This window comes from Abramis brama (assembly GCF_963993115.1).
Source record: "Abramis brama genome assembly, chromosome: 16".
Taxonomy (NCBI): Eukaryota; Metazoa; Chordata; class Actinopteri; order Cypriniformes; family Leuciscidae; genus Abramis; species Abramis brama.
This window is the reverse complement of record NC_139978.1, coordinates 32,750,001-32,762,988: the sequence shown is the minus strand read 5'-3', so window position 1 is coordinate 32,762,988 and position 12,988 is coordinate 32,750,001. Positions and strand designations below refer to the sequence as shown.

The 12,988-nt window shown below is 40.1% G+C and overlaps 1 protein-coding gene across 1 annotated transcript in view; it reads left to right on the top strand.

Moving 5' to 3' along the window:
• Positions 1-12,923, top strand: part of LOC311066609 (uncharacterized protein) — a 34,059-nt gene extending 21,136 nt beyond the window's left edge. The window contains exons 9-12 of the mRNA XM_084087888.1: positions 8,297-8,569; positions 8,876-8,917; positions 12,065-12,184; positions 12,274-12,923. Coding sequence (XP_083944014.1) covers positions 8,297-8,569; positions 8,876-8,917; positions 12,065-12,184; positions 12,274-12,308 — 470 coding nt within the window. The 3' untranslated portion in view covers positions 12,309-12,923. The remainder of the gene's footprint in view (positions 1-8,296; positions 8,570-8,875; positions 8,918-12,064; positions 12,185-12,273) is intronic.
• Positions 12,924-12,988: the final 65 nt, after the last annotated feature.

Here is a 12,988-nt window from a genome sequence, read left to right as displayed (position 1 = left end):
TGCTGTAGATTTATCAGTGCACTATAAACAGTGTGTCACTGATGCAGAGTTTGAAATTGTGGATATTGCACAGGAAAGTGTGCTCAGTGGGGCCACGGCTGAAGCTTTGGGTTTGATAGCAAGGCTGAACTCTGTACAAAATGTTGCTGAAGCTGAGGCGGACTCGCCATTGGAGGGCATTCTCGAACAAGACATTGTTCCTCAAGGCCTTCGTGACTTTCCTGAGCTAATACGGACCACAGGGACTCTGCCAGGGAAGTACACAATCAAAATAGAGCCCAATGCTAAAGGTGTTGTCCACCCTGTGCGCAGACAGCCAGCTGCACTCAAGGGACAGATTGTCAAAAAACTGCATGAAATGGAGGAAAATGGCTATATAAAAAAGGTCGAGCAGCCCACTGAGTGGGTCAGTTCAATGGTGGCGGTCTCTCGGGGAGACAAGTTAAGAATTTGCATAGACCCCAGCGATTTAAATAAGGTAATTAAAAGAGAACATTACCCCATGCGCACCGTTGAAGAAGTTGTGTCATCTATGCCTGGAGCACGTATATTCTCAGTCCTCGATGCCAAGTCGGGTTTCCTCCAGATCGAGTTAGATGAGGAATCATCATTCCTAACAACCTTCAACACACCCATTGGTAGGTTTAGGTGGTTGAGGCTACCGTTTGGAATTAAATGTGCTCCTGAGATCTATCAGAGGATCATGGATGGCATGCTAGAGGGCATTATGGGAGCAGTAGCCATTATGGACGACATCTTGATTGCGGCCCCTACTGTGAAGATGCACGATGAAATCCTATGCAAAGTCATCGAGAGAGCAACAAGCTACAACCTGAAGCTTAATTTCAATAAGTGTCGCATTCGCCAGAGCCAAGTCCCATATATTGGCCATTTACTCACTGCAGAAGGTCTGAAGCCTGACCCAGCCAAGGTCCAAGCAGTTAGGGGCATGCCAGAACCTGTTGACAAGGAAGGGGTTCGCCGATTTTTGGGGTTTGTGACTTATTTGTCAAAATTCATACCAAATCTCAGCGAAGAAGATGCACCGCTGCGTCAGCTCCTGAAAAGTAATGTGGAGTTTGCGTGGCAACCTGCTCAGAAAAGAGCTTTTGCAAGGCTCAAAGAACTGTGTTCACACCCCCCCGTACTGAAGTACTTTGACCCATCAGAGCCAGTTGAAATTTTCTGTGATGCAAGCAGCAGTGGATTAGGTGCTGTGCTTTTGCAGGACAATCACCCTGTTGCGTTCTCTTCCAGGTCTCTGACCGACGCCGAGACCCGCTATGCACAAATAGAAAAGGAAATGCTTTCTATCGTCCATGCATGCACAAAATTTCATCACTACATCTTTGGAAAGTCAGTCACTGTGTATAATGACCACAAACCATTGGAGGACATTTTTAAGAAATCACTGCTTGCCACCCCCATGCGCATACAGAGGATGCGCCTGCGCATCCAATGGTATGATTTGACTGTCAGGTACAGGAAAGGAAAAGATATGGAGCTGCCCGACACACTTTCCAGGGCGCAACTGTCACACAGTACTCCAGAATTGGAACATTTGGAGTGTGTATCCATGCTGAACTATGTGGCTATAAGTGAAGAGAAGTATGCTGAGCTACAGGAATGCACAAAAAAAGAGCTGAGCACTTTACAACACATCATCCAGCAAGGTTGGCCAGAGCACAGGAGAGACGCCCCAACTACTGTTCAGCCATATTGGGACTCAAAAAGCCAACTGACCGTATGTGATGGAGTGGTGTACAAAGGGCTGCGTATAGTAATACCACCCACCATGAGACAGCACATGTTAAAACTCATACACCAGTCTCATTTAGGGATTGTGAAAAGCAAGCAGAGAGCGCGGGAAGTGCTCTACTGGCCGGGCATGAGCGCAGAGATAGAGGAGGTGGTGAAGAATTGCAGCAAATGTGCAGAGTTCCAAAACAAACTACCAAGATTGCCTCTAAAGCCAACTGAAACCCCAGAACTGCCATTTGAGCTAGTGGCCTCAGACATCTTTGAATTTGATGGCAAACATTTCATTCTTCTCGTGGATTATTTTTCAAAATACATTGAAGTGGACGAGCTTAAAGATCAGAGAAGTCGTACTGCCATTGAAATGTTGAAATCACAGTTCAGTCGTCATGGGATTCCTACTGTCCTACGAACAGACAATGGGCCCCAGTATGTGTCAGAGGAATTCAGAGATTTTTGTGAGAGCTATGGCATATCACATCTCACATCATCACCTCACACACCTCACTCAAATGGAGAGGCCGAGCGTGCAGTACAAACGGTGAAAAGGCTTTGGAACAAAGCACCAGACAGACATTTGGCATTGTTGGACTACAGAACAACCCCCCTAGAGACAGTAGAGTTGTCCCCAGCGCAGCTGCTCATGGGCAGAAGACCCAGAAACAAACTCCCTGCAGCTCAACAACTGCTTATCCCAAAGGCCTACAACTCTTTGAAAATCAGACACCTGCTCAATAGGTCCAAAGCTTCCCAGAAGTACTACTATGACAAAGGCAGGACGATGCACACTCGCCCTGCGCTGGTGCCAGGCGAAGAAGTCAGAATGCAGCCCTACCCCGGCCATGCCAAATGGTCTCCAGCTGTTGTCATCCAGCGTTACAGCAGCACACCCAGGTCTTACATCGTCAACTCTGGTGGTGTGGAGTTCCGCCGGAACTGTCAGCACCTTCGCAAAAGCACTGCAAGAGCGAATCAGTCCCGTCACCTCATGCAAAATGAGCCTTGGGAGGAGTTGCCTGATGCTCTTCCAGGACAAGAGGAACTGATTCCTCCCCTAGTGGGGACTTCAGCATCACCTGCTAAGGAACCCCTGAATGTGGATAAACCTCAGCCCTGTCTGCCCTACATCACTAAGCATGGCAGAGTGGTTAAGCCCCCTGAAAGACTGAATTTGTAGCCCATTAGTCCATGAGTGAAATAATCCAGTAGGCCTAACTGTTTTGTTGATAGCATTCAATTGTTGGTAATTAACAAGTTGCTCCTGAATAGTTAAAGAAGTATGTCAAGTGTGGTACCTTTGTTTAATGTCATTTATTTTACAATTTAAATTGGCTTAGAAACTTTCAGTTATTTAGTCTGCTATCTATCCATGGTGTCTCCCCAACTAAGCTGAAGAAGGGGAGATGTAATGTATTGTGTTGCCACTAGAGCGTGCTGTTACGTTGTCTGCGCCAGTGCTTTTTGTATACATATCAGCATTAGCTGCTCTTCCGTTCTGTTCAGTAAAATCAGCTATCGTGCAGTTTCACTCGCTGTCTTTATTGTCTCCAGTATCTTACAGCCAGTTGCCGCTCGCATCAAATTCAAGTCACTGACGTTTGCCTACAGAACAACCACTGGTTCTGCTCCCTTTTACTTTAACTCTTTACTTCAGACTTATGTGCCTTCCAGGAACTTGCGCTCTGCAAGTGAACGGCGTCTTGTGGTGCCATCTCAAAGAGGCACAAAATCTCTCTCTCGGACCTTTACCATGACTGTTCCCTGCTGGTGGAATGATTAGCCGAACTCAACCAGAGCAGCTGAGTCCATAGCCACTTTTAAGAAACGGCTGAAGACACTTCTTTTTCGACAGCACTTGATCCAGTAATACTAACACTTTCTCTCTACTACTACTAAAAAAAAAAAAAAAAAAAAAATTGCGTTGAATTAAACTGAGAAGGGTCATAGCACTTGCATTTTGTTGTCCTACTGCTAGTTTAACTGCTTCTATTGTTCTCATTTGTAAGTCGCTTTGGATAAAAGCGTCTGCTAAATGAATAAATGTAAATGTAAAATGTAAATGTAAAATTCTCCTGCAACCCGCACACACACGAGCACCTTTCCGCCTGCACTCGGCCATAGGGATGGGCGATACCACATGTTTTCGATGCGATACCGATACTTTCAAGGCCAGTATCGCCGATACCAATACGATACCTCTAAACTGAACTTTTACATTTAAATTTTTTTTAAATTATTGAATTACTCAGAGTAAAATGGCTAATGATACCCACTTAACATTATATTTAAAAGGCATTTTAACATACAATACACCTTAATTGGAACTTATTTAGAACTTTGGAACTTTTAACATTCAATTTAAAATGATTTAATTGCATAAACTATGTAAGCTACAATTTCAATTTGTTTATTGTGAAATAACTCAAACATATGACGTTTTTCTGTGTTCTGTTAAGCACTGTTCTGTGCGTTTCCCAAAAGCATTAATGGTTTCTTATGATACTTTTGGGAAACGCAGCCCTGTCTGAATGCATTGTCGGCAGTGTGTGAATGCTCTCTGTGATTGATTGGTTCTGACTTGCAGCTTTTGCATGTGTTCAGATGAGCAGGAAAATAGTTCTACTACACAATTATTCACTAACATAGGTTATTCATTCAATTCAATGCAAATTGTACACATTCAATTTCTTGTCAAATAAACAAAATCACTGGTAAAAAAACACTGTAATATTGATATTTTTATTTGAGTATCGATACATTTGATACTCGATGTGAGTATCGGTATATCGATGGGCTACTTCATATCGATATGCCCATCCCTACTCGGCCATTAAATCTAGTCCCACGCTGCACTGTTGCGTTGGGTCCCGCGGTCAGTGTTGGGGGTAACGAGTTACAAAGTAACGGATTACAGTAACGATATTACTTTTTTGGGTAATGAAATAAAGTAACGCATTACACTAAAAATATCGGTAACTACACTACTTTACTAGACTATAGGAACGCGCTTTCCTGCGTTACCCAAGCCGTGTTTGCCTGCGTGTAAGCTTTGATCTGTTTGTGGTGCGTGCATGTCTGTCTGTGTGTGTGTGTCTTGCACTGTTGTCATAGAGATCGATTTGAGTGACGTAGCTGCTGGTGCGAAGGGGAGCGGGAAATGGAGATGGAGACAGGGGGTTTCGGCCAAAATTACTTTCAGTTTATTGCTCGAAAGGACAAAAATATTCACGTGAAATGCACTCTATGCCCAGGCAGCAAGTACTGGCCATCGGGACTACCGGGAGATTCCCAGTGGGCTGACGTGCCTTTTGGGCCGACATCTCATACTTTTTTTTCTTTTTCTTTTTCTTTTTCTGTTTTTTTTTTTTTGTCTTAACGGACCATAAAACTCGTACATCGGCGGCCCATTCGTTTTGCTTAATTGGCGGCGCTGGGTTAAAAGTGCGTGCCGGTGTAATGCATTAGTTAAAAAAGTCTTTTTTCCTGATAGCTGACCGGCCCATGAAACACCTTGGCCCATTGGATTTCTTGATTGACACTGGGCTGGTCCAATCACATCTTTAAACACCTCCCCCTTTGGGCTTTAAACGAGCGTGCAGTGTGTCAGTGTGTATCTGTCAAAATAGTCTGAGAGATGGAGAAGAAACGCAAGGAATGTGCAGAGAAATAGCGTGAAAAATAGACACAGGCCCTTCAAGCAGACGCTGTAAAATGTGTCAAAAATGTTTTCTGCAGCAGCAGGACCTTCATCAGCTCCTGTGGCTGATGATGAGGATAGTGAGGAGGATCAGGACAGAGATGAGAAAGTGTAGAGCCTGCGGTAAGCAGAACTAACAGTTACTTTCAAAACACTTAGGCTATATGTCATGAGTGTAGGAACCCATTACCCAGTAACGCATTATTTCCACATCTGCATAGTTGACGATTACCGTAATTTACTATAAATTTAATGAGACGCGTTTGTAAACCATGTTTTCTGTCAAAATAAAAGATAATGTGCTTATATCTCTTTCAAGTATAGAAATTAGTACAAAACTAATTATGAAAGTTTCCTTTATTTTTCAGTGCATTTGTTTTACAATATATGTCTATTAGTGTGCTATTATTATTATGGCCAAAATGCCAGGGCTGAATTTTTTTTTTTTGTCCCAGTCCAGCCCTGATTATGTGTCTACCACCGCGGACATTTGTCCTTTATCCAGTTGTTTGTGGATTTTACAGTGAGGCATATTTCTTTGTGCAGACATGGATATTGTTCTTTCATATGGTTTTACATGCCATTTTGTATAGGCTACATTTATAAACGCTATGCGGACAGGCTTAGTGATGATAGGGCTATGATGTTTGTCCGTATCTACAGGGTAAATTAAGAAATGGGAAAGTAAAGTAATAAGTAGTGAAGTTACTTTTCAAATGCAGTAACTAGTAAAGTAATCTCATTACAATTTACAGAAGTAACTAGTAACTAGTAACTAATTACTTTTTTTGAGTAACTACCCCAACACTGCCCGCGGTATTCCTGCGGGAGTACAGGTCTCTAGTTTTTGCGAAGTGGCTTTATGCGTGGGCCATTTATATCGAACGATGGGTGAGTGCGAAACCTCTGGGAATGAGTAAAATTATGCCCAATACTCGCAACCCAGTGCCGAAATTTAGAACCTAACACCAACACTATTCAACTGGAGTGAATGAGACGAGTGAATGAGAAGATATTATATATAATGATATATATATATATATATATATATATATATATATATATATATATATATATATATATATATAATGATATATATATATATATATATATATATATATATATATACAGTGAGGAAAATAAGTATTTGAACACCCTGCTATTTTGCAAGTTCTCCCACTTAGAAATCATGGAGGGGTCTGAAATTGTCATCGTAGGTGCATGTCCACTGTGAGAGACATAATCTAAAAAAAAAATCCAAAAAAACATAATGTATGATTTTTTAACTATTTATTTGTATGATACAGCTGCAAATAAGTATTTGAACACCTGAGAAAATCAATGTTAATATTTGGTACAGTAGCCTTTGTTTGCAATTACAGAGGTCAAACGTTTCCTGTAGTTTTTCACCAGGTTTGCACACACTGCAGGAGGGATTTTGGCCCACTCCTCCACACAGATCTTCTCCAGATCAGTCAGGTTTCTGGGCTGTCGCTGAGAAACACGGAGTTTGAGCTCCCTCCAAAGATTCTCTATTGGGTTTAGGTCTGGAGACTGGCTAGGCCACGCCAGAACCTTGATATGCTTCTTACAGAGCCACTCCTTGGTTATCCTGGCTGTGTGCTTCGGGTCATTGTCATGTTGGAAGACCCAGCCTCGACCCATCTTCAATGCTCTAACTGAGGGAAGGAGGTTGTTCCCCAAAATCTCGCAATACATGGCCCCGGTCATCCTCTCCTTAATACAGTGCAGTCACCCTGTCCCATGTGCAGAAAAACACCCCCAAAGCATGATGCTATCACCCCCATGCTTCACAGTAGGGATGGTGTTCTTGGGATGGTACTCATCATTCTTCTTCCTCCAAACACGTTTAGTGGAATTATGACTAAAAAGTTCTATTTTGGTCTCATCTGACCACATGACTTTCTCCCAAGACTTCTCTGGATCATCCAAATGGTCATTGGCAAACTTAAGACGGGCCTTGACATGTGCTGGTTTAAGCAGGGGAACCTTCCGTGCCATGCATGATTTCAAACCATGACGTCTTAGTGTATTACCAACAGTAACCTTGGAAACGGTGGTCCCAGCTCTTTTCAGGTCATTGACCAGCTCCTCCCGTGTAGTTCTGTGTTGATTTCTCACTTTTCTTAGGATCATTGAGACCCCACGAGGTGAGATCTTGCATGGAGCCCCAGTCCGAGGGAGATTGACAGTCATGTTTAGCTTCTTCCATTTTCTAATGATTGCTCCAACAGTGGACCTTTTTTCACCAAGCTGCTTGGCAATTTCCCCGTAGCCCTTTCCAGCCTTGTGGAGGTGTACAATTTTGTCTCTAGTGTCTTTGGACAGCTCTTTGGTCTTGGCCATGTTAGTAGTGGGATTCTTACTGATTGTATGGGGTGGACAGGTGTCTTTATGCAGCTAACGACCTCAAACAGGTGCATCTAATTTAGGATAATAAATGGAGTGGAGGTGGACATTTTAAAGGCAGACTAACAGGTCTTTGAGGGTCAGAATTCTAGCTGATAGACAGGTGTTCAAATACTTATTTGCAGCTGTATCATACAAATAAATAGTTATAAAAATCATATATTGTGATTTCTGGATTTTTTTTTTTTAGATTATGTCTCTCACAGTGGACATGCACCTACGATGACAATTTCAGACCCCTCCATGATTTCCAAGTGGGAGAACTTGCAAAATAGCAGGGTGTTCAAATACTTATTTTCCTCACTGTATATATATATATATATATATATATATATATATATAATATTTTTAGTTTCATCTCTCAGTTTGATGAACAAAAAATTCATAAGCATGATGTGTGTTTTATTTCAGATGCCCCAGTGCCCAGCATCGCAGTGTATGGGCACATGCAGGACAGAGAGCAAGTGATAGTGATGTGTTCATTTGGCTGGAGGTTCACTAAGAGCTCTTTCCAGCTGTCAGTGGCGGGTGAACACAACTACACACTGAAGAACCCACTGTGTTATTCAGATGAAGAGTGTGTGTTTGATGTGAAAGTGAGTCCACCTGTTTCCTTCACCTGTGTGCATGAGATTAATTCTGCGGTGAACCATCAGAGTGAGACGTACACCTACAGCCCATCTGGTAAAACATACTATAACATTAATGTATTCTAATTCCAATGCTCTGTTTTGCTGACATGTTGAATTTTGATCTCAATGTCAATGTAATCGAAACACTTTAAAATATATATTTTTTGTCCTGTTGAGTATAATGTGGTTTCCCTGTAATCATTTAATGGCAGTAATACAGTGGTGTACAAGTACTGGCTCATTATTTCATGTTCTGTAATGTATTAATATTATTAAATTTATTTATTAATTTAAGGTTCATGTTTCGTTAATTGTAAAAAGTAAATAAAAATTGCTGTGTTTCTCTGTTTTACTGAAGCTCAAGCCACCAACATGAACACAACATATAACCAGACACAGAGTAAGTAAGCAGATTTGTTGTTTGATGCTTCTTGATTTTGATTACTGATTTATTTATTTAAATGAATGAAGGTATGGATCATTTCTTTCTTATTAGTTATCGTTTAGATAAGCAGTTACATTTTTCTAATGGTTTAGTGGTTATAAATACAGCTTTTCAAAATTGTAAAAAGTAAAAAATACAACTTTGTATGTGTATCTTATAAATCTTATAGAAAAACTCAAACCCCCAACATGACATGAGCGTTTGAGCTTCTATTGGATATATGAAAATAAATATGTATTACAAGACACAGAGAGTAATTAAGGCTCATTCACACCAAGGACGATAACTATGAAGATAACGATAAAGATATAGTTCTAAAAATCGTGTGTGTGTGTGTATTAATTTATAGGGGATAGTGCTAGGAAGAAGTGGATCAACATTCGAGATGCCTATCATCCAGTTTCGCTACTTTGAAACCGCAACGCGCACGAATAGAATAAAAAGACTGTTATCGTTCGTTGGTGTGAATGCTAATATAGTTATTATAGCTATCGTTCTTGGTGTGAACGGGCCTTAAGTCAGCTGATTTACAGTGTTTTATTAATGTATTATTTTGGTTATTAAAGTAACAGCTTATTTATTAATTTATTGCAATTTAAAATGAACATTACCAGCACCATGTTTCAAAGACATGCCTCACATATTGTTTATTAGCATTCTTAAATTACAGTGAGACCTACAGTTGTAATCATAATTATTCAACCCCCATTGCAAATTAGGTTTATAGGCAAAATGTACAGACTTTCAGCTGTTTGCAATGAACAAATCAAACAAAAAAAATTTGAAATAGCCAAGTTGTTTCCCTAAATTCAACTGAAAATGCAACTTTTAATGACTTTTTGAAGGAACACTTCGACTTTTTGAGACTTTAGCTTATTCACCGTATCCCCCAGAGTTAGATAAGTCCATATGTGATACAAGCAATGTAGCCCGACTACGCCACCCAATTAAAGAGCTGGGACTCTATCAAAGTAACCTTATCTTTTACTTGCAAGTTCTTTTAGTTTGGTGGGAGCAACACAACAGAATTACCCAAACAACAGTTTCAATATAAAAATATATTTATTACAATCTCTGATTACAATGATAAAGGGAAAAGAGCGCTCCGTGCACTCACGCACTCTCTCGCTCAAATTTAAAAGCTGGACATCGGAAAAAAAAACACATTCAAAAATCCACTGGAAGTCCGTAGTTATAGGCACCCACAGTCCATAAGCGTTTCCTCTAACGCAAGTCCGTCTCGAACCAGGTAGCGGCGTCTACACAGCAGGCCACCTGTCAATCACTCGTGCGCATCAACACAACACTCACACAAACAGAAAAGAAAGAGCCGCCAGTATCTCCACAATAGATAAATAGCATAAACACAACACCACACTAGAAAAGCTATCAATCGTACAATACTCAATTAAATCACTGCAATTCGTGAATAGATAGTTATGAGAGTGGTATGACTACAGTAGACAGACTGGAACTCTTCAATTTAGGTGAGACAGATCTTAACTTCAGACGAGGCAAGGCACACAACTTAAATTCAAGGCGTCACTCACCAATAAACTGGGAACAGACGAATCTAATTCCCAGTATTGTTAGACAGTGCTCCACAACACCACCAGCCAAGACAGACGAAGCAAAGCTCCGGGCAGCGGAGAACAACAGCGATCTGTATCGCAGCAGAGGCGGCAGCAGTCCAGCGCAGATGAGAACGGCAGCAATCACGGCGCAGCAGAGGAAAGACGAAGATACTAGCAGCCAACGGATTATCAGCAGGACCGTCAGTCAACAGAACTTCAGCTTCAACACAAGCAGACAATAATCCATGCAACAGTCGGGGCAGGGAAATAAAAACAATCACGGCTACCGTCCAGCAATAAAAATGTGGAGAACAGAGCTGCACAACAGAGTTCACGGGATCACAGACACACTGTTTTCAGTTCCTTCGCCTTTTTGAACCGTCTGTGATTTGACATGGCAATTACCAACAGCTGTCCATCTGCTAATCAGCTGTGATCCGGACTCCCCGGAAAATACGGGGGCGTTACCCCACATTCTAAATCATGGTCAACAGTCACAAAATAATAACATGAATAATAAAATAACACCACAACAAAAACACCAAATCAAATAAGAAAAGAAAAACAAACAGTGCCAAATCCACACGAAACACATAAAATAAAATGGACCATAATCTCTCCATATGACACATACATACATTTTTCATCTCCGTAAGTCTAATCACTAATCACTCCGCCCAAGTAGCAGTGCTTCGCCTTCTGAGAAAATAGTTCCCAGTATTTAAACGTTTAAAAAATGGCTGTCTCATATGACCTTGTTATTTGTACACACTGTGACTATACAAATCACAACATGTAAATAGGAAAATGTTGGCGTTATTTTGTCACTTATTGGGATTAGTATGCTAGCTGTAGCCATTTACATCCAGTCTTTGTGCTAAGCTAGGCTAGCGGTGGGTGCGTCAAACAGACTTACAAACATGGTATGTAGGTATGAAAAGGTATGTATGGACTTAACTAACTCTGGGGGATACGGTGAATAAGCTAAAGTCCCAAAAAGTCGATGTGTTCCTTTAATGAGAGCCACTGGGGCAGATTTCAGACTGCCACACTTATTTATTTATTTATTTACCTCACATAAACCTTCCTCCAGACCAAGATGATATTAATCCACTTCAGCTGTGTGTATTTTAGTCTGCATCAGGTTAGTAACTAGTTGGCATGTCTGTAGTAGCGCATCAAATAAATGAACGTATAAATCCTTTAGTTTAAACATGCTGTAAATAGCCTTTATATAGTACAGTTGTATTTTTTTTATGTTTGTTCTGAGAATAAACATGACTTTATAACACAAGGACATTAGACCTCTGCCAAAAGTGCTTTTTGTTCAGCGATCAGAATATAAAACTTCCAGAATGTTTATTATAAACTAGCACTAAGACCCAGAATCTGCCCTACCAAACTTAATGGTCAGGAGCCACTATTGATATTCAGTCAATCTGGAAAAACATCTCATGTATGTCTCAAAACCTGTGAGTGTAACTGTATTTTTTTTCTGTACATACATGTTGCTTGTGTTTGCTTTCAGATTTTGCTGAAGATCAGCATGAGAAAGGAGTATCTTTATTCTACATGGGCTTTTTCTCCTGCATTGCTGTTGGTCTCGTCATCATGACTGTGGCAATGATCATCAGGAGCAAAGCTAAAAGTATGTGTGTTCCATCCAATTCACTCATCTTCATGTCTAATATTCATAGCTTTGTGTTTTGCCACATTGTTTTGCATTTGTTTCAACAGGTTCAGTGATTACTGGGAATGATAATACTATCTAGATGTACAAGAAGACGTCAGAGTCTCAGAAGAGGAAAGAAGAGGCAACCAATCAATTAATCGATTCAGATTAATCAAATCATTTTCTGCATGCTGAACTGTAATACTCTTTCAAAATAAAAGTAAAATACCTATCATTATTAATTTGATCTACATCTTATTTGAAACACAATTTTTAAAATTGAACGTTTCTTTTACTGAATTCATAACCATGAATTAAATCTCTATTCTCTACTGTTCTGCAATTACACTTTATCACTGGCTTTTTATTATTCTGGTTCACTTTTGAAGTTCTGTATTGAAAATATTTGTGGCTTTGGCATTTAACTTTTTTATCATTTGTAAGTAATTTAGAAGTGTGTGCAAAATGAATAAATACGTTTTGCATACTATGCATTTTACATAAATATATATTTTATGTTCTTATGTGTTTCTTTACATATTTACATTTTACATGCTTTTTACTACAGTATGTCTTGTAATAATAATTATTATTATAATAATATTACTACTACTACTAGGCTACTACTTATACTACTATAAAATTCTGAAAAAAACTTTGTCACTTGCATTTTTGATTATACTGCACAATAAAAAAAAGGTACTGCCAAATACCGAAATTGTGAATTGTCATTATTTTGTACAGCCAGACATTATTTACCCATTGATCTGATTTTTCAGA